This window comes from Rhinatrema bivittatum, chromosome 14 (assembly GCF_901001135.1).
Source record: "Rhinatrema bivittatum chromosome 14, aRhiBiv1.1, whole genome shotgun sequence".
In the NCBI taxonomy this organism is placed as follows: Eukaryota; Metazoa; Chordata; class Amphibia; order Gymnophiona; family Rhinatrematidae; genus Rhinatrema; species Rhinatrema bivittatum.
The window spans coordinates 25215620-25235570 of NC_042628.1; the positions used below are offsets into that span (position 1 = coordinate 25215620).

At 45.8% G+C, this 19951-nt stretch overlaps 1 protein-coding gene across 1 annotated transcript in view; it reads left to right on the top strand.

The window, feature by feature from the left end:
• The window catches only part of TEKT5 (tektin 5), a 30055-nt gene extending 18111 nt beyond the window's left edge, over window positions 1–11944 (top strand). The window contains exons 6-7 of the mRNA XM_029577375.1: window positions 8900–9054; window positions 11521–11944. Coding sequence (XP_029433235.1) covers window positions 8900–9054; window positions 11521–11737 — 372 coding nt within the window. The 3' untranslated portion in view covers window positions 11738–11944. The remainder of the gene's footprint in view (window positions 1–8899; window positions 9055–11520) is intronic.
• The last annotated feature ends 8007 nt before the right edge of the window (window positions 11945–19951 follow it).

The following is a 19951-nucleotide window of genomic DNA, read 5'->3' on the forward strand; positions in this document are numbered from 1 at the left end:
TGCCGCTCTGCAAGACAGATGTTAGCCACCTGTTTTAAGTGTGTGATTTTGAATAAACTTAACTGTGCCGGGATGTGCTGCAAGAAGCACAAACGGAGCTTCAGAGGAGGATTTGACTATCTGGAATGGAACACAAGAACCCTTTGGCGCAGAGAGAGAGAGAAGGCATTTGGATGCAGAAAAATATGGGGTGTTGAGTTCAGGAGGCGGTTATCCCAGCCTTCTCCAGGGTTCTGTATAATAAAAAAAAAAAAAAAAAAAAAAAAAAGGTTGGCTGGAGAAGAGGATATAAATCATTTCAAATACTCTTCATTATGTAATCTGAGGATCAAGTGCGCTTGCCAAGTTTCAACAGTCAGCCAAACGTGATTGAGAATAAATCTTCACTTTCACACCCTTCTCCAGTGTGTATGAGGACATTCTGCAAATAGGATATTTCATCTTGATGACTCTTGCCTGTATATATATATATATATATATATAACTAATCTGGGAGCCTTTCCTGCAAAAAGGGAGCCCTCTGTGTGATTCAGTGACATGATTTGCTCACCTAGGGGCAGATTTTCATAGCCCTACGTGCGTAAATCCAGGCGGGTTATGCACGCTGGGCCTATTTTCAAAAGGCCCGGCGGAACGCGTAAAGCCCCGGGATGCATGTAAGTCCTGGGGCTTGAAAAAAGGGGCGGGGCGGTCTGGGGGCGGGGCCAGAGCCTCCAGGCACAGCGGCCATTTACTGCTGTGCCCTGGATCGCGGGTCGGCCATCGGCCGGCTCGCGCAACTTGGCCTGCCCAAGGCAGGCGTAACTAGGTAAGACAACTTTTTAAGGGGGGGTTTAGCTTAGGAGTGGGGGGTGGGGGCGGGAGAGTTAGGGGAAGGGAAGGTGGGGTGGGGGAGTAGGGAAGTTCCCTCTGAGGCCGCTCCGATTTCGGAGTGGCCTGGGAGGGAATGGAGGAAGGCAGCACGCAGGGTGCACAATTGTGCACCCCCTTGCGCACCCCCTTGCGCGCGCCGACCCCTGATTTTTATAAAATCCGGCGTACATTTGTGTGCGCCGGGTAGCATGCACAAATATAGGTTTTAAAGTCTGCCCCCTAGTGTCACAGATTTTGTAAATGCTTTAGTTTATATCATCATTTGGTGCCTGCCACACATTAATGGCAATGCTTAATGCTGCAGTTTGATTTGCATGTGATCCTATATGCCTGGTTTGCTACTCTCTTTTCTAAAGAGTGCTTTATAATCTTAAAATCAATAACCTGGTATATCTAGAAGAGAATGATTTATTTAATGTTACTTATACTGGTAATTGTATGTTGTGGTATTACATTGAATACTTTTGCATTATTAATTTGGAAGTCTTGTAAGCTTGTAAATTGAAACATTTTAATAAAAAAAAAAAAAAACTAATATAAGGAGAAAACTTGCCTCATGCCTGCATTCCTGGAATGCAAATGAGCTCCACCTCTCCAGTTGAGGGGTGGTGCCTATATTGTTGGAAGGCCAATGGGACTCATTTTCAGCAGCCCACGTGACTGGCAGAGGAGGCGTCACAGAGTGGGGAATCACTTGGATGGCAGGAGAAGGGCAAAGTCAGATGGGATCTTCCACCTAATCAGCCACCTCCCCTTTGGGTTGAGCCCACAGGTTCTGGTGGCCAACAGGTCTTTGGCTAGAATTGGAGACAAGCTGGGTCTAGAGGCAGGGCAGGCACTGGAGACAAGGCAGGCACAGGCAGTGAGACATCAACCAGAGACAGGATCGTGACAGGAAGTGCTGATGCCTGCACCCGTACAGGCCGATGTGAGAAGGCATCAGTGACATCAACGAGCCCAGGTCGGACAAATAGGAGAAGGAGATTGGGACAGTGGCAAGCGAAAGAAGAGGCGCTGCCTGTCACCCAAGCAGCATCCGGCGGAAGGGCAGGAGGATATCTGTCTTCTCAGTGAGATAACGAGGAAGCTTGCCCTGCTCTGAGCCGTGTACACTCCCGCACTGAGCGGCATTTCTCCGCCTGTGGACGGGTGGAAGTGCCGGCGCTTGCACAGGGTGGCCCGTGGAAAGGTAGCCTGCCCCCGGCACTGGTATTGGAGGCGGGCTACTTTTCCACGGGCCACCTTGTATCTTATACTTGACTACACAGCAGATTCCCAAAGGGGTGGTTGTAAGAGTGCTCGGGCCCAAACGGGCCTGGAAAATCCCGTTTAAGATAAAATATAAGTTTTGTGCTGTGCTGGCAACAATTAATGTTTTTTGGTTTTTTTTTCTACCTCTCCCTATTGTCTGAAAATAAATTGCTACCTTATGGAAAGGCAAGGTGCCCGCATGGTTTTCTTTGTGCCGCGAGGGCCGTATATGCGGCAGCAGCTTGAAGGGGAGCCTGAGGAAATGGCTTTATATGAAAGAACGTATTTCTTCAGACGCGCAGCAAGACAAGGTTAGGAGTTTTCTAGAAAGCGTGTGATCAGGACGCCTGATCTAGGATCACTGCGGAAAAACTCCCCTCTGAGATTTTAAAGAGCGGCGGGTTGGGGAAATCAGTGTGGGAGTGATTTTCTTTTCATTTCATAAAATCTTCTCCAGGGCCCAGGGAGGCTCGCTGCCTCTATCATCTTGAGATCCTGGAGAGAGAGGATCCCGTGGCCTTGCACTCACTGTCTTTATCTTGCAGACCAGGGAGGGAATCCCTAGCCTCACACAGTCATTCCCTGCTTCCCAGACCTTGAGAGGAGATCTCTGGCCCCCATACCAACCACGTGACAGGGGAAGCTGTGTGCACCATATGTTAGTAATTTTTATAGCAACCGCTGCACAGACCTTTTTTTTTTTTTTTTTTTTTTTTATGGACCATATATAAGTGTGTTCTTAAAAACACTATTTGTCGGCAAAACTGCATCTTAGACTCTTTTCAAAGATCCCTCAGCCATACGTGGGGCAACGGGAAGAGCCCAGAGCACTCACCACAGACATCGAGTTTGGAATTAGCACAGGGAGAATTTCCCTTAGGCGTTACTTGACATCATTGTAAAAAGACCCCAATAGTTGAGAACCAACGCAGAGAGATGTCGTGACCCTCTCTGCTCCGCTGCTTTCTCCGTGACCCAGAGTCTGGGCCGTGAATCTTTCAGCCGCTTCCGTTATTGCTCCGAGAATGTCACAGAGACCGTTCCAAACCTGTGGGAAGCCCCGAGAAGCGACCAGATGTGCAGGAAGAGGAAGGCGGAAACAGGCTTAGCAGGGCTTGGACACCAACTGCACAGAAAAAAAAAAGAAGTTTCACTGCACTGCTAAACCGTCCTTACCTGTTGCCCAGGGGCCGAGTCTGCTGGAGGTAACTCTGTCAGCGCGTGCATGAAATTATTCTCCCCACCCCCCCACCAAGAGGCGAAAGAGTATCCCGGGCTGGACTGTAATGACCAGAACTGAGAATTACGGCCACTTCATTTTTTTTTGGCCTGGCAGTTTCAAAGGATCTCCTCTAGACTTCCGTTTCAAGGGGAAGACGCATCTGTTGGCTACGATGCTGTCATTCATGAGTGCTGAGGGTTTTTTCCTTTTTTTTTTTAATGCCCTTCTTGCCCAGTCAGTGCAGCGAGAGCCTTTAGTTGGAGAGGGAAGGGGCCGTACACCCAGCAACTCCTTCCCGGACCCCGCCGTCGTGGGCCCCTAAATCCAGCCAGCGGCTGCTGCCGACGTGCGGCGATGGTGGCTGCCTCCATGCCCCGGGACTGTGAGCACTGCCCTGCGCTGCATCCCCAGTCCCCAGATGATCTGCGGAGCAAGGGCTCAAACCAGGAAATGAACTCAGGCCCTCCACTTGGCGGAGCACCGCGCTGCCACCAGCTCTGCCAGTTATGGTCCCTTGAACCCCCCTGGAAGGTGATGAATAACATTCTTTTACTTTGCAACATGAAGACTTTCAGTTGGTGTTTGTTTGTTGACTCCGGGCTAGCCACAAAATAGGGACTGAATCGTAGCACGTGATTGACGATTCTCTCTTGTCTCCTTGCACCTCTTTTGCAAGATCTGGCATGGTGGCGTTCGCTCGGGGTTTGACTCTTCAGCCGCTGCGGTACTGCTGCTGTGTAGGGCCTAGGATTAAGTCAGACGTAACAGGGAAGAGTTATACTGCGTGCGTATCACATGGCCCATCACATCACGCAGGTGGCACATATGCATCGGGGGACTGCTTCGTGTCGCATGGGCGCGCCAGTCTCTGATCAGCTGAGATTAGCTCCTGTTTTGTTCCTCCAAACTCAGTTGCCTCGGTTTGGAAAGCCAGAGCACTAATGCAGGATTTTCAGGCCCGTTCCTAGAAGGAGGGGGGGCATTGCTGGCCATCACATGCAAGCTGTAGCGAATGGAGCCTGCCGCTTTCGGAAATGGCCGTGCCGATTTCTTGCCCGTAGCACAAGGAGTGGAAACGTTTCAAATCGTATCAACGTTTCTCTAGTAAACGTCCCCGCACCTGTAGTCCCCTTGGTTGTCAGGCATTTCCTGCCATTTAGTGCTCCTCACCTTAACTTTGCAGTCTTTATCTATGGCCACAGGCATGCTCCTTGGAGCGGGCGCCCAGATTGCACTAATTGTTGTTGCCCACTTACGCAACACTCATTTGCCCTATGAGCTGGGTCCTCGTTCAAGGATTCCATGTCGTTTCCAGAGCCTCATCTCCCTTCTGCCTAAACCAAGCCTCTGCTAACTCAGTTATCACTGTACTGTAATTCCTTTGCTCATAATTTTGTAATAACATTATCGCCCACCTCTGGAGTAATAGTCTGGTCGTGGTCAGTATCTCCAGTGCCAAATAGTGTTTCTTTGAGCTCATTAGGGCGGATGAACAGGAAACAGAAGAGGATCAAAGAGAAAAAGGGATGTCGTGTGCTGCACCCCAGCACGAGGTCAAAAGTTGGTTAATCCTGTGTTCTGCTTCAGGTAGAAGCCAAGTATCCACCACCCAGTGGAACTTGTCCTATAGCAATATTTGTTTCATGCTCTGAATGCCAGACATATTTGTTTGCTTCATTATGCTCTTGAAAGAGATTGATACAGTGTGTGTCCAGGGTAGCAGATAAAAATATTATATGATCAGCTGAGAACTCAGCCCAGTTAATATACTCCGTGTCCTGGCTTTGAAAGCAGGATTTTAACAGAGATGACCAGAAAGTCAGCTGTGTTGGAACACTGTGTTTCATGGGAGAATAATGAAGTGCTATGAAGTCATTGGAAGGAAACATTATTTGGACAAAATGTTATGTCTTTTGTAATTTAAATAGCAAGAGCCAGTCTTCTTTCTTCCCTTATTCTGTCTTGGTGTCCAGGCTCCATGATCTTCACTCTGATATGATCCATGATCCAGTGTTGATTCAAGGACAGCAAAACCAGAACTGGGTACCAAAATGTCAAAGAACGTTTACCAAAGATACGTTTTAGCAGCATACTACTTGGTGTGGTGCTGCAGCAGAGCACAAGACACCCGTGGCTGAACATTTTGACTTAATGGGACTTCTTCATGGCTATAGGGAAATTAAAATGCTATTTTGCTAGCAAGTAAACATTGTACAGGATATGTTGTGCATGCAGCATTTATCTTGACATAGTAACATAGTATTGGCAGAAAAAGAGCAGATGGTCCATCCAGTCTGCCCAGCAAGCTTCCCATGGCAGCAACTGCCGCTCCGTGCAGATTACCCCCGATGCTGGCATTGATGGAGGATAGGTACTCCTCGCCACAGGGTCGTTTCAGGGGCATCACGGCAAGCACCAACGCTGGCCTGAGCCCTGCACCATACATCAAAGGCAACCAGTGCCAATGCTTCCTTGGCTTTCCTTGGTGCTTGGCCCGGTCTTTCTCTGGTGCCGAGGTCGAAGATGACAAACCCAATGTCCTTAACCTGGAAGAGACTGACAGGGGCCGGACCCTAGCGCCCCTATCCACTGACGGCATCGACAGAGTGGACAGCCCTAGCGATGTCGATAGCTCGGTGTCCATCAGTGCAGTTCCACGGTCCTTTGGCATCAATGTCACTGATACCGATGTTGATGGCTCAGGCTTTCTCACCCCGAAGAGCTTCTCCATCTTCTCGAGGCGAGCGCGATGTTCTTTCGGGGTTATTTGGTCGCATAAGTGGCACCCCCCAATGTCGTGCAATGCCCCCAGGCAGAGGATACACACATTGTGTGGGTCTGTAATGGACATAGTCCTCTGGCAGTAAGGGCACTGATGAAAACCCAACGAGGTCATGATCAACATGAACCTAAAGGGAGAAAAACGACAACGGAGGCAGCAGGCAGCTGATGCCGGCGAGCAGCAATGCACTGTCGCCATGGGGGACGGAAGTGAAAGAAAACACTGAACCACCAAAAAATCTAATGTACAGGGCAACCAAGAAGGACCTGCACATGGAAAAAGAAATGAAAAGGATCAGTGCAAAGGTTTCCAAGTACTTTTGAAAAAGATACACGAGCTCAGTAACCAGGAGGCAAAAGCACCGCGGGAAAAAAAGAGACTGACGAGGGACCCTGCGTGGACGCATGGTGCTGGGCATACTCAATGTACCCAGTCAACATTCTAGAAAGTTTGACATAAGTTTTCCGAGCCGGGCTCCATCCGATGATGTCACCATGTGAGGACTACCATCCTGCTTGTCCTAGGAGAATACTTGATTTTCTTTCAAACATGGCTGCTTCTAAGGGCATAAAGGAGCACCTTATAGAAATTCCAATCTAATGATTTTGTATTAAGGTGTGCAGAGGATGTAAAGCCAAGGAAGCATTGGGTACCCTGCACGGAGCGGCAGTTCCTGCCATGGGAAGCTTGCTGGGCAGACTGGATGGACCATCTCCTCTTTTTCTGCCAATACTATGTTACTATGTCAAGATAAATGCTGCATGCACAACATATCCTGTACAATGTTTACTTGCTAGCAAAATAGCATTTTAATTTCCCTATAGCCATGAAGAAGTCCCATTAAGTCAAAATGTTCAGCCACGGGTGTCTTGTGCTCTGCTGCAGCACCACACCAAGTAGTATGCTGCTAAAACGTATCTTTGGTAAACGTTCTTTGACATTTTGGTACCCAGTTCTGGTTTTGCTGTCCTGGGTAATGCACAATGTTGCATTACCGACAGTTGTCTTTATCTCATGTCCTTGCCACAAACTAAGGGCTGGGTTTACTAAGGCTTTTCTCCCCTTCTGTGTCTATGGGGAAAATGCTTAGCAAATGACCTCCTTAATGTCTTTCCAGAGACATGCACCAGCTTCATATAGGTTTTCCAGATAGGCCTTGGACTCCTGGGATGAGATTAGCCATGGTGCTGTTTTCATGAAACCAGAGCTTGTTGTCAACAGAGGAAAATGACATTGAACCCTTGACTGATGTGGGCAATGTTCCTGTTACATCCATTCATAAGTCTCCAGGGAATTGTTTTGCCTTTGACTCAGGAAACGTAGACTACACATCATCATCGGTGTCTTTAATAATCATAGCACCACTAACCACATTTAGTGAATACAGTTTGTTTCTAAACGGTTGCAAATTATTTTAGGAAGAAACAGGTTATTTATGTTGGCTTTAGTCCTTATATTTATATTTTAGCCTGACTTAATGCTTTTGAGTGACTCATTCCCAGTATGTGCTGTGAGGAGATGATACTGCAAGTGGCTACCAAACTGTTGTGAAGGGCTTCATCATCATCATCATCATCAGTCGGTCTGAGACGTCGGATTAGACTGTCCATTTTCCTCACCCAAACATGCTGGCACCATGAGCAGAAGAAAAGAAAATGACAGTAATTTGCTTAGTATTCCACCCATTAAAGTCACAATCTTTGACCTGGCCTATGATACTTTGTGTTGCAAGGTGGGGGATTTTGGTCTGGATCCCCCTGGTCCACTGCAGCCAGTAAGGTCAGGCCCTGCAGCGTTCTCTAGCCCAGGGAAGGAGGGAAGACGGTAGCTGCTGCCGTGGTGGCCCCTGACAACCAAAGAGTGTTGCTGAGGGTGTGGCTTGCAGTAGGCGTTCCTCTAGCCCTCTGACTAATGAGAATTGCCCAGGGCTTGCTGAGGGGTTAAAACAACAACAAAAATCAACCCGATCCTCTTTTTCCTCTGCGTCAAGTGACCAGTTTGAGATGCGAGCTGACATGAAATTATCGCACACTTCTGACGATGTCCATGCATGCATTGGTGGATTGGCATTTGCATAGGCATGCACTGAACTGCCCATACGTCGCTCAGTAAAGTTGGCAGCTTGATCATTAGATGCCCAAGAGTCAGCTGAACAAAATAACTTCACCTTGCTCTTCGATATGAATAAAAAAAAAAAAAGTTTTCATTGCTTATGGTGCTTTAGCGACTAGCGGACATTTTGTAATTTGTATTTCCTGTTCATGTTCTGTATAACAAACCTAAGAGTCTGATTTTCAAAAGCATTTACACTCTTAAAACTGGGTTTTACACATGTAAATGCACTTTATCTGTTTAAATGGGCTTTTGATAATTACTACAATATATGCCATTGAATTGTCCATAGGATTTAAGTGCACCTACACAGGTAAATGGCTTTTGAAAATTTGTACGATAATGTGTTACATTTACATACCTAACTCCTTCAAAAATTCACCTGTTCATGTATTAGAAAGTGGAAATTGGAAGTCCTTTGATCTCGGAAATCTTTTGATCATATTCTTCCAACACCACGCTTTTCTGCATCCTCAGTCAGGAACTCAAGGGAATGCCATGCTCGTTAGTTTTTCTCATTAGAGGGTGATCTTCATTTGTAGTGTTTACATGGCCTCTAAGATCTCCTGCTGTACAGGATAAGTGTTTAAGATATCTTGAAAGTAAGAGGCAGTACTGGGCAAATATACTTGGCTGAGAGGTTCTTGTTTCTTATTCAGGCAGATCACGAAATCGATCAACTAGAAGAGGCAGTTGAGTTGTTGAAGCAGGCAATAAAAGAAAAGGAGATTCCAAAGAAAGTGGCTCAAACATGCCTTGAAGAGCGAACCAGGAGACCTAATATTGAGTTGTGCCGTGATGACCCTCAGTTTAAGTAAGTACCTATTCTTCTTGACATGGGCTTCAGGCAGTAAAGCTTTGTGAGAAATGACTTACAGATCTATTCATTTAGAAATATAGTTTAGCAGATGACATCCCCGAAGAAAAAACATGTCATCATTCTTTGCATGCTCAGTAAAACCAGAATGTTTAGTAGCTTTGTAACAAAAATAAAATTGCGTTCTTACCCTACTTCAGGAGTGCTCAACCCGGTCCTTGAGGAGCCCCCAGCCAGTTCAGTTTTCAAGATACCATTAATGAATATGCATGAGATGTATTTGCATGCACTACTTCCTATGTATGCAAATATTTCTTATGCATATTCATTAGGGAGATCCTGAAACCCGACTGGTTGGGGTGGGGGGGGGGGGGCCCAAGGACCTGTTTCAGCACCCTTGCCCTACCCAAAAGAAAAGCCCTTAACATTTCCAGACAGCTGGACAAGCTGTTTTACAGTATTATGTGCAGTGTATTTAAGAGTAAGCCCAACATGGCTTCCCCAGTCATACTCCTGGGGGAATTCTGCACTACTGTGGAGTGCAGAATTTGCGCAGAATTCCCATCCTGTGCAAACTTTATAGTTTGCGTGCAGAATTTTGAAAACAGGCCCTGTGGGCCATGAGCAGAGCTCATCCCACTCGTGGCCAAAGATGAAAGGCCTGGCAGGCCACAAGCAGAGCCCATCCTGCTCGCAGAGAAGATCTGAAAGGCCCAGAGGGCCTTAAGTGAAGCCCATCTCTTCCTTCCCTTTTATCCTTCCCCATTCTCCTTTCCTGATTGCCTTACCTCCAGTCTTCTTTCCCTTATGGCCCCTTCCCTAGTCCCCATGACCCCGTTCCAAGGGTAATTTATTTTTGTGGATTTATTACCCACCTTTTTGAGTAAGAGAGTAGCATTCTGTCTGATGGAGAGATAACCGTTCATATCTAAAGGAGACTTCGGTAAGGACTAAACTTGTTCTCCATCAAAGAGAGAACTAAATTCAGTAAAATGCATAGCAGCACTGAACTTGAAACAAGTCAACAACAGGGCTAAGAAGTCAACACTTGTGCAGGAAACAGATAGCTAGGTTCTGCTAAATTAATGTGGAACATATTTTTAGCTACCTCTAGTTAGATAAATCAAGGCACAGGTTCCTGAAATGACTGACCTGACACAAGGTCAGAAAAAGGAAATGGTGTGCCATGGATCTGGCAAAACAAATTGATTCACAGCAAAAAAGGAGCATATTTTTTTGCTTTGGAAGACATATTCAATTTATTCATTATTTCAGTGGTGTCTCTTGATTTATCGGGTGTGTGAGACCAAAGATGAGACTCTCATCTGTGTATGTTTCTTTATGCTAATGAGAGGAGAAGCCATAAATTTTTTAACGGATGAGTTTTTCCTTGGGTCAAAGATGTTGCTCAAGTAGTTGTGATCCAGGTTAGGGCTATGATGCAGCAAAGCCTGAGTTTGAGTGTCCCCTTTCAGTTAGTGGTTCTGCTGCATTAAGGTGCTACAGCATCTGCCTCTGAGGTGGCTGTTTATATCATTTCTAGAGCAGTGTTCCCCAACCATTGTGCCATCAGATCTGATCAGGTGTGCCAGGGAAAAGCAACCACTGCCCTGATGCTCGGGCCCAGTCCAGCACCTGGGTTCAGCCTTCAGCACCTCGCAGCAACAAGAGACGCCAACAGTGGCTGTTAAGGATGCAGGGGCTCCTTTCAGAGAATATGTGTAGTCAAGCATGCCTCTCCTTCCTAGCTGCAGCACTGTGGGAATTAATGGGCATGGACAGCTGGACCCCACTTTTTGTGCACACCTCGCCTTCTCCTTCCTTATCCTCAGGCTAAGATGGGGAGAGCGTGCAGTCAGCAGTGGATGTAGCTCACTCTGAGTGCTGGAAGCAGCAGCAGTGAATGTGTGGCAGTCAAGGTAATTAACTGAGTCAGCTGCCTTCACCACGCCAGTTTCTCCCTTCTGCGCTTGTATATAAGGGAGTTGGTCCAGTGTGATAGGTTAATGTGTATCTCCGCCCCCCCCCCTCTCTGTTTGTTTTAAAATTTGGAAGAGAGACTGGTTGGGCTTTCAATGTCTCCCCAGGTCTTGTCCATGCCCACAGTGCCTGCTCTACGGAGGCTGGTGTGCCACACAACATTTCTATTAGTATAGGTGTGCCTTGAGCTTGAAAATGTTAGGACATACTGTTCTAGAGTAATGCAATTTGAAAGCACAATGGATTACTGTATGGATCTTTTAAAATATTTTAAAAAACTAATAGCAACAATGAGGCAAGTTTGCCAAGCTGACTTACAAAACAGGTGGGTGGAAGATGTAGGGGAAAGCTTGATCAGTCACAAAGAAATGCCTATAGCCCTCATCTTCCAGAAACCCATCTGCAGAGCTGGGGAGTGGAAGCACAGCAGCTTCCAGCTGCACTGAAACGGTATTTGAAGAATGTGTTTCCTTCTTCTTTTAGACTGGTGAAGGAAATCCACATCATAGACGAGACTGTCAGTGCCTTGATGCAGCGCTTCCATGAAGCTCAGGAAACTCTGGAGCAGCTTGCGATCGAGAAAGCCAAACTGCAGCGCGAGATAGCTGTGAAAGTGAACTCGCTCCACATCGATCGGGATAGATGCATGATCATGCGCAATACCTTCCCCAGCAGTGTGCGTCTTCTTGGCTACCTCTAGAAACATCAGCTGCCTTTTCTTCTCCGTGCGGTGCGTGATTTGAAGCTTAGCACAGAGAAGGAAGATCCTACCAAGCTTAAAGGAAATAAATTTTCCAAAAGCCAAATTCCTTGCATGCCAATTTTTGTAATAATGTATCAGTCCACTTGATTTCTCAGAAATAATGGTTAAACAATAAATAAATACAATAAAATATATAGAAGGTGAAACATTTTTATTGGCGTAACTTAATATGTTTTGGGGATAATTATGCAACAGCCCATATAAGAAAGCAAATACATACCTAATTTACACTAATCATCAAAGCAAACTTACATATCTATATGGCTTTGAATATTATCCCACCCACACTACCCACACACAATTCCAGCTGCTAATTTGTGCACAGGAAGTCAGGAAATCTACACACTCATACGTTTGAAAATCTGAAAGGATGCACGTAAGTTCATACTCCTCCCCAACTCTGCCTTTGCTCGATCTAGGTGAACTTCCATGCATACAGGACACATGCATGTAGGTTTGCTAATCGGGCAGAGCGCCATTTTACTCATAGAAATGCCCTTGAAAAGTACCCTCGACTAGCTTTTGGAAGTTAACACTTCCTCAGGTCCAAACAAAACGAGCAGGTCAGAGCAAGAGATGATACTGCTAGAAAAGTCAAGCAAATCATAAAATATATTACAAAGGTAGTGTGAAGGGGAAAAGGAGGCGTTGCAATGTGTTGCAGTGACAGAGAAACAGTAGAATGAATGCTGCCACTCCATATCCCACGGGGCCTAACATTTTAAAATGGCATGTTAGCATGCCCCTTAGGTAGTTTACAGGACAGCGTCTTTTTGCTTTCTTGACTTGGCATCAAGAGTCACCATTGCCTCAACATGGAACATTAATCTAAGGCATGCCAGTGGCCTACTCTTACGGAATACCAGCTGTTTTGGGCAATTTTTCTTGGGAAAATAAATATGCGCTGCAGCTGGGAATCCCCTACTTTTACCCAACTGGCCTTTTGAGTTTGCTCTAAGCAGTTTGGATGAAAACAATGTGATGCAGCCACTGAGTGGCTAGGATAAATGTGGTTCCTATTCAACATTTATTTAGGTCTGACGTTGTACTGTGCAGTGTGCTGAGGAGGAAAGTCTTGGTGGCTAGTGTGGCTAGATGAAATATGAAAGCGACCAGCAAATACCACAAACGTTCTTGTTTCACCCTCTTTTTTTTTTTTTTGTTAGTTTTGTTAAACCTGAAACTATGCTGCTTTTGTGAGACAAGGAACCAAGTTCCACGTTTATGAAACTGGTACAGGGAGAAAAGCACCCCTGAGATCTTCCTCGTCTTGACCCCTGATCTGAGACCTCTTCAAAACGTGGGCGGTATGGATCTACAAGCTCCTCATGCCAACCGCCATGTGAAAAGAATTTGGAATGCTTAATGATTAAGGCTTCTTGTATCCAAAAATGGTGTCTTTGACGCATAATTAACTGTTTCACTAGCGCAATGAAAACTCAAGTCTCCGTGTTTCACGATTCCTTTTTGTTAAGGTAATTCCTGCAAGAGTGAGCATCCAGTTGCAGCTCAGAGAAGCTCGGGAGCTTTACTGTGGGTTTTTACCGTGGAAATACAAGACAAGCTCTGTTTGATAAACAGCTTCACTCATGATAGCGCCGATGCTCTGCTGCATGATGTTAGGGGTCAGGGTGAGGTTGGTGCTTGCCTGCCTGCTAGCCATTAAGGAATTAAATTCAGTTTATGGTTATCAATTGTACCATCAGTCTGGTGACTGAGTGTGATTCTCTGGAGCTGAAACCAAGCCAGGAAACAGTGACTGACATTAAACAAGCTGCTGTAATTCACGGGAGCAATAGCCTGCGTCCCTGTAGAGTATGTGGGCACTTTTAGTGCTACATTTGTACGTAGTCTCTTTAGTTGTTTAAAGCAATTCTAGCCTGCAATTCCAAAACAAAAACATCGAGGTGGAAATCAAGTCAAAACACGAACTATAAATAAAAATAAACTTTCTCTTTTAAAATTAGTGTAAAGCATTGCAATCTGACTAAGGTCACAGGTGCTAAGAAAGACCACATACACTTTTTAACTGGGAGGAGGGGGACACTTTTAAGCCAAGCCATTTTACATGGATAAATGGCTTAAAAATATTGCCCTCTTTGAGTTTGAGATGCAAAGAAATTTCATCTGGTGTGGCTTGCTAATTATGAAGTAAAAAAAAAAGTGTTACTTCAGAAAACCTGGTTTGCACCAGATAGAGAGTGGAGGGGTGGAGAGGCTGAACCCTGAAGGAAACAGAAAGTGGTCAGCAGGCCTGCTGTGGGGAAACAAAACAATCTTAAGGGTTAGATAAATTGGACAGATGGGCAGACTAGATGGGCCATATGGTCTTTGTCTGTCGTCATCTTTCTATAGTATCATTATGAGCTTGACTGCCTAAACTACACAATACATCTCATATTGCAAGTGACATCTCCAGGACATGAAGGTATGCATCCTAACAAACCATTAAACATCAAAAAATGATACATGTGAGATGAACAAACATTTAAATAAACATTTGCATTTTATGATATGGAATAGCCCAAGAGCTGAACTGTTTAGAAGGCTCCATGCATGAAATGACATTAAGGCATGGGTCCATGCACTATGATTCATGCAAATACATTTTTACCATGCACCCATTAAAAATATTTGCATGCCTGCTAAAATATCACTTGGCATGGGACACACTAATTTTTCTTGCATGTGCACCAAAAACATACCACAATAATGTATATATGCTAATAATGTGCACAGTAACACAAAAAGCCATAACGTCTTATATGCTAATAACCTGAGTGCTATACAAAATAGCAGGCACGTGCAGTTCTCTTTTTTCCATCACTCCACCTCCTTGGTAAAAAGCTGCATAAGAAAAGGTTTGTAGATTGGCCTGGTTGCCAATGCGTAACCCCTGATAGGCGCAGAAGTGCTGGGCCAGTGCAAAGGGGTGGGCCAGGGGACGTGGTCTGGGTGGGGAGGGGCGGGGAAAGCAGGGATAGCTGCCATTAGGCCCTGTTCCAGGGAAGCGCGTGCCGCCAGTGGCGCGCACGCGTAACTTACTTCTGCTCCGAAGGAGCAGGTAAGTTAGAAAACAAAACTAATTAGGGTAGTTAGGTGGGGGTTAGGGGTCAGGGATGAGGGGGGAAAAGTTAGGAAGGTTAGGCAGGAGTATAGGGAAGTTCCCGCCCAGTTTGCTTCTTAATTGGAGCGGACTGGGAGGGAACTGGGGGAAGGCCTACTCGTGTCCCCTTGAGAGCTATTTTCTTTTTGGACTTGGCAGTTTCCTCTTGCTCCTTTGGACTTTCAGAGCAGTCAGAACCAGGGCTGGATCTGATGCCGTGAGCCTTTATTCTCAGGTACCCAGGGATTTTCTTCCCCTGTTATATGCATCCTATCCCAACTTTCTTAGTCGAGTCACTGCAGACGCAGTGCTCAGCTGGGGTCCATGCATCAGGGCTCCTTTCAGACCCCCCCTGCAATCATGGGTCCTGCTGAATCCGCTCTAACCCCTCCGGGGCCACCTACAGGAGGGTTCTCAACTTCTAGAGAGGTTTGAGGGGAGAAATCACTTCTTTGGGAGCCAAAGGAAGATCCAAGTTCTGCCCACTATGTAACCCGGTATCAATCTGTATTTTCTTGGCCTGCGGACTTATTGAAACTTTAAAACTGCCTTTTCCTGGTTTGTTTGTTTGTTTTTTTTTAAATTGGAGCGCTTTTACTTTTGTCTTCAGTAAAAGTTCTTTTGTTTTGGAACGCCCAGTGGGTTCAGAATTGTACTGAGAGGCGACATAAAGGATCCCCTTGGGTCTGGCATGCTTTTATTTTGCTACCCCCGCTGGAAGAATCCCGAACCTGGGAGAGCAACGAGTTGCTAGTGCTCTGCGATACTTGAGGGTGGCCCTGGTTAAAAGCAGCAACACGTCTTCCCCATGGTTGCCCAAACACATTTTTAACCAAACAGAACTGTTACTTTGATCATTTTTTTTTTTTTTTAAACTGAATTCTCGTTTTCCTTTGTTTTCCTTCTCTTCCCTCCCACGCATTTCCCCCCCCCCCCCCCCCCAGTGTTTTGCTGGGCCTGCTGTGATCTTCTGCTGGCTCTAAGGACTGGAAGTCTGCTGTTGCTTCTTCTGAGGACAAATCCGCCCAGGTTCTCTTTCTGGTACAAGTCAACGAGATGACGTCCAAACATATCTGGCCTGAAACTGCCGTCCCTGAGAGCACCGATCCCTATTTCCGGAGCCCGCCCGTCCCTTCAAAGAGGAATCTGGAGCAGAGATGCCCCGGCTAGGAAAGCAGGCGATTTGCAATCCCACCCAGACATGCCCTCAGCCTTCAGGGGTCTCGGGGTTTCAAACTCCTCGCACGCTCAATGAGTATTGGTCCTAGCGCTGCGCTTTAGATTTCCCGCACCTCCCAAAGTTTGGCTTCCCCAACGGGTGGAAAAAAAAAGAGTTCAAGAACAGTGGATGCCTTTGCAAAAGACAAAATGTAAGAATTCACATAAGGGCCTTTGATGTAGGGATGCCAACCACTTCAAAACTATGTCTGCGGTTTGGTTTTGCTTTTTTTTTTTATTGCTGGCAAAAATATTCACTTTCAGCAAGGCAACAGTAACTCCGGTTGCACATTTATACACGATTTAACAATTAAGATTGGCTTGCTTGATTGATGTGTAAGGAGGGCTTCACCCCCCTTACCAAATATTTCCCAGCCTCCAGCTTGGGAAGGTGTTTCACTTTGCAGGTGCTCCCCAGGTGTTGGCCCTTCCCCCTGTTTTTGGGATTGGTCGGTGCTCCTCTGTGTAAACCGGGGTTGAGCCTGCTCAAAGTGCGGTCGGACGAGGCTTCTGCTTGAGGTGGAAGGTTGTGTTGCCGGTGGATCCCAGTAGCCCCCGGCCCCCCCCCCCCCACCCTCCTTCCTGCACCAGCGGAATAAACAAGGAGGACCGTTTTCATTACCGGCAGACTCGCAGGTTATGAAAACCGAGGCCGAGTTTACCGGCGTCGGCCTTCATAACCGGCAGCCGCGGCGGGTCGCGTTAGCAAGGAGGCGGCTGAGGTCGCGCAAGCGACCTCAGCCGCCTCCTTGCTAACGCGACCCCCTAATTTACATATTGCATGGCGCCCCCCCTCCCCCTTTTGCGGGCGCCATGCGTGCGTTAAGAAAGCGGGAGCTGAAAAGTCAGCGCCCGCTTTCCGCGAAGATTATTGCATCGGCCCCTAAAGTGAAGGAGTGACTGGAGAAGGAAAGAGACTGTAAAAGGTACCCACTGTGAGGGAGGGTACGGGAAACTCCCTCAAACCACCTTAAGGGACCAGCCACAGCTATCTGGCCCAGTCCTCCTTAAGGATCAGCTCCGCAATAGACTCTGGGTGAAGGGAGGCTTCCCTCACCCTGCTGTAAGGAGTCAGGGCCCAGAAGGGTTAGGGAGGCTGCATTATTTTCTGTTCTGCTTTTCATTGTAAATAAAAATTGCACATTAAGGACACAGCCAGAGCCTGCCCTCCTTTATTCCACTGGCTGTTTCCCAAGCCATGATCGCCCACCCCCACCCCTCTCGAGCCTGGAGGCGCTTGTCCTCCTCCCCCCTCACTGGTGGGATCCCAGCCTCCCAGTGACTGACCAGAAGAGCGAGAGGTCTGGAACAGTGAGCGTGGCCCTGGAACTGCGGGACCCCCCCCTGCATTAGAGACCTCAAACCAGGAAGGGGGTTACAGATGTCAACAAGCTCCGGGAACCAAAGTAAATTTTGTTTTAAGTGCAGTTCGCTTTGTAACGCCACAGAGTCTGGGAACGGCAGGCAGTCCCGATGATAGTGTGACATAGCGAGGTTCAGAGGAACCTACCGTGACTTCAAATGGTGCTGCCCTGCCCTGCTAAAACTATCCATAAATGTGATAGAAGTAAATCTTAAAGGAAAGGAGGTTAAAACGGGAGATACTTTGGATGCCAGCCTATGTGTTAACAGTTCAACATACTGCTTTTGGTTTCCTTTACAATTTTAAAATTAATACATCACCATCCACTCTAACATAAGCAAAAAAATATATATCAAATGGACTAACCAATGAATGTGTTATGCATTCCTTACTGTATTTGATGGCAACTCAAAAGAAGCAATGCAAATCAGATCATGCATACTGTATAGCTGTTAATTCTTCTATGACAGTGATGCTACACAGAGCTTATTCCTTTAAAACTCAGAGCACAATCTGTGCACGGAAATACCTAAATGCATTAGTTACTACTTAATTTCATGTCCTAGGCTTATCTAATGTTAGGTTCCTGCTATCATATAGAATTGCACAGTCTTATATAACTGTAATTCTGTTTACTGAAATTATAATTTCCTAAATCAAATTATTTCAAAAACATCTTTTACAAATCTGCTATGATTGACCTGCAGCTGCCTTGGGTTCGGAGTCTGTAAAATAGGGGATGGGCAAAGTTTTGGCCTGAAGGCTACATTGATTGGGGTAGATTTTCAAAGGGTTACACGCGTAACCCCCGAAAACCTACCCTAAACCCCCCCCCTGTGCACGCTGAGCCTATCTTGCATAGGCTTGGCGGCGTGCGCAAGCCCCGGGACGCGCATAAGTCCCGGGGCTTTCCTGGGGGGCATGTCGGGGGCGAGTCATGGCCGGTGCGTCATCGGGGGCGTATCGGGAGCGTGTCGGGGAGGCGTGTCACGGCTGGCATGTCATCGGGGGCATTCCGGTGGCATGGCTGCGGCCTCCAGACCTGGACCGGACCGGACCTTGACGCGCCGGCAGCTGGCCTGGCGCACGCAAGTTACGCCTGCCTCGGGAGCGACTTTTTTTTTTACGCTTCCGATGCAAATGCATCGTGACATATAAAGAGGACACATATATCTTTTACCAACAAGAACATTTAAAAAGCTTTGTTGAAGGGAAGAAAGCTTTACATCAACTAAGTATTAATGTATCTGGTCTTGAGTAAAATACATGGTTATTCGATGCAAATGTTAGAATATATATTTCTTGTATTTCACCTAGATTTGCAGTTACCCACCTCCCCCCCCCCCCCCATATTAGGTCTAATGGGCATTACATATGGAGAAATTATTATATGATTTGTGGTTTCTGTATTTTGAAATTTATTTTATTTTATCTTTATGTAATGCCATATTGCTGTCTCAAAGTGGATACTTTGAAAGATTTATTAAAGAAAAATCAATAAAGAGATAAGAAAAAAAAAGAAGTACAGAATTGGGAAGCTTTTGAATGTAGAAATTGTGTGTTCTTTTGATAATCGGTTATACTGTAACCCTCTAATAATATAATTTTCATTAAACAGGGGGGATACAAGGAGGCTTCTTTGGGAACCATTTTAGCTGTAAAAGTTTCTCCTTGAACCAGAGAAAGTATAACATCAGGGTTTTTTTCAAAACTAGAACCAAGTTCACTAAAGGATAAGAGAACATGGGGGGAGCACTGACATTGCTCCTGAGTTTTTGCTTTCAGTAACTGTCCCTAAAAATTTTGCTTTTGGTTTACAAGCACATCTACAGACTGGTTGCAGCTAATTAAAGTATTGTTAAAAAAAAAATTTCTGCAACAAAAACTGTTTAGTCCCAGGGTACTGTGCTAGAGTGTCTGAAACTAACAGTCTTGTTAAAGAGTGGTTTACTATGAGAAACTGTGTGTTGAGTCCCAGAGCATTGTTGCAATTAACAGAACTTCCCTAATTCTTAGTCTGCTAAGAAAAGCTGTATGTTTTGGGGGGGTTAGTGTACTAATTAGCCCCATTAGCTGCAATCATGCTTTCTTAATCTGCTAAGAGCAACTGCATAATAGCTTAAAGCTACTATTGGATTCTAACTAACTGCCTGATTCACTAAGGCTTTTCTCCCATGCTGTGTCTATGGGAAAATACCTTTCTGAATCATTTATTTTATTTATTTTAATTTTTTATATACCGGCATTCGCGATGGGAGTCGCATCATGTCGGTTTACAATTAACAGGGTGTGACAAGAGGAGAAAAACTTAGAACATTAACATGTGATATAAGAAGAAATAGCAGTTACAATAAAACAGGGACATAAAGTAACTTGGAAAGTAAGGAAAGCGATAGAAAATTAACAATGTGATAAAAAGAGTAACAAGGTAATATACCGTATATAATAAATTTATATAATATAA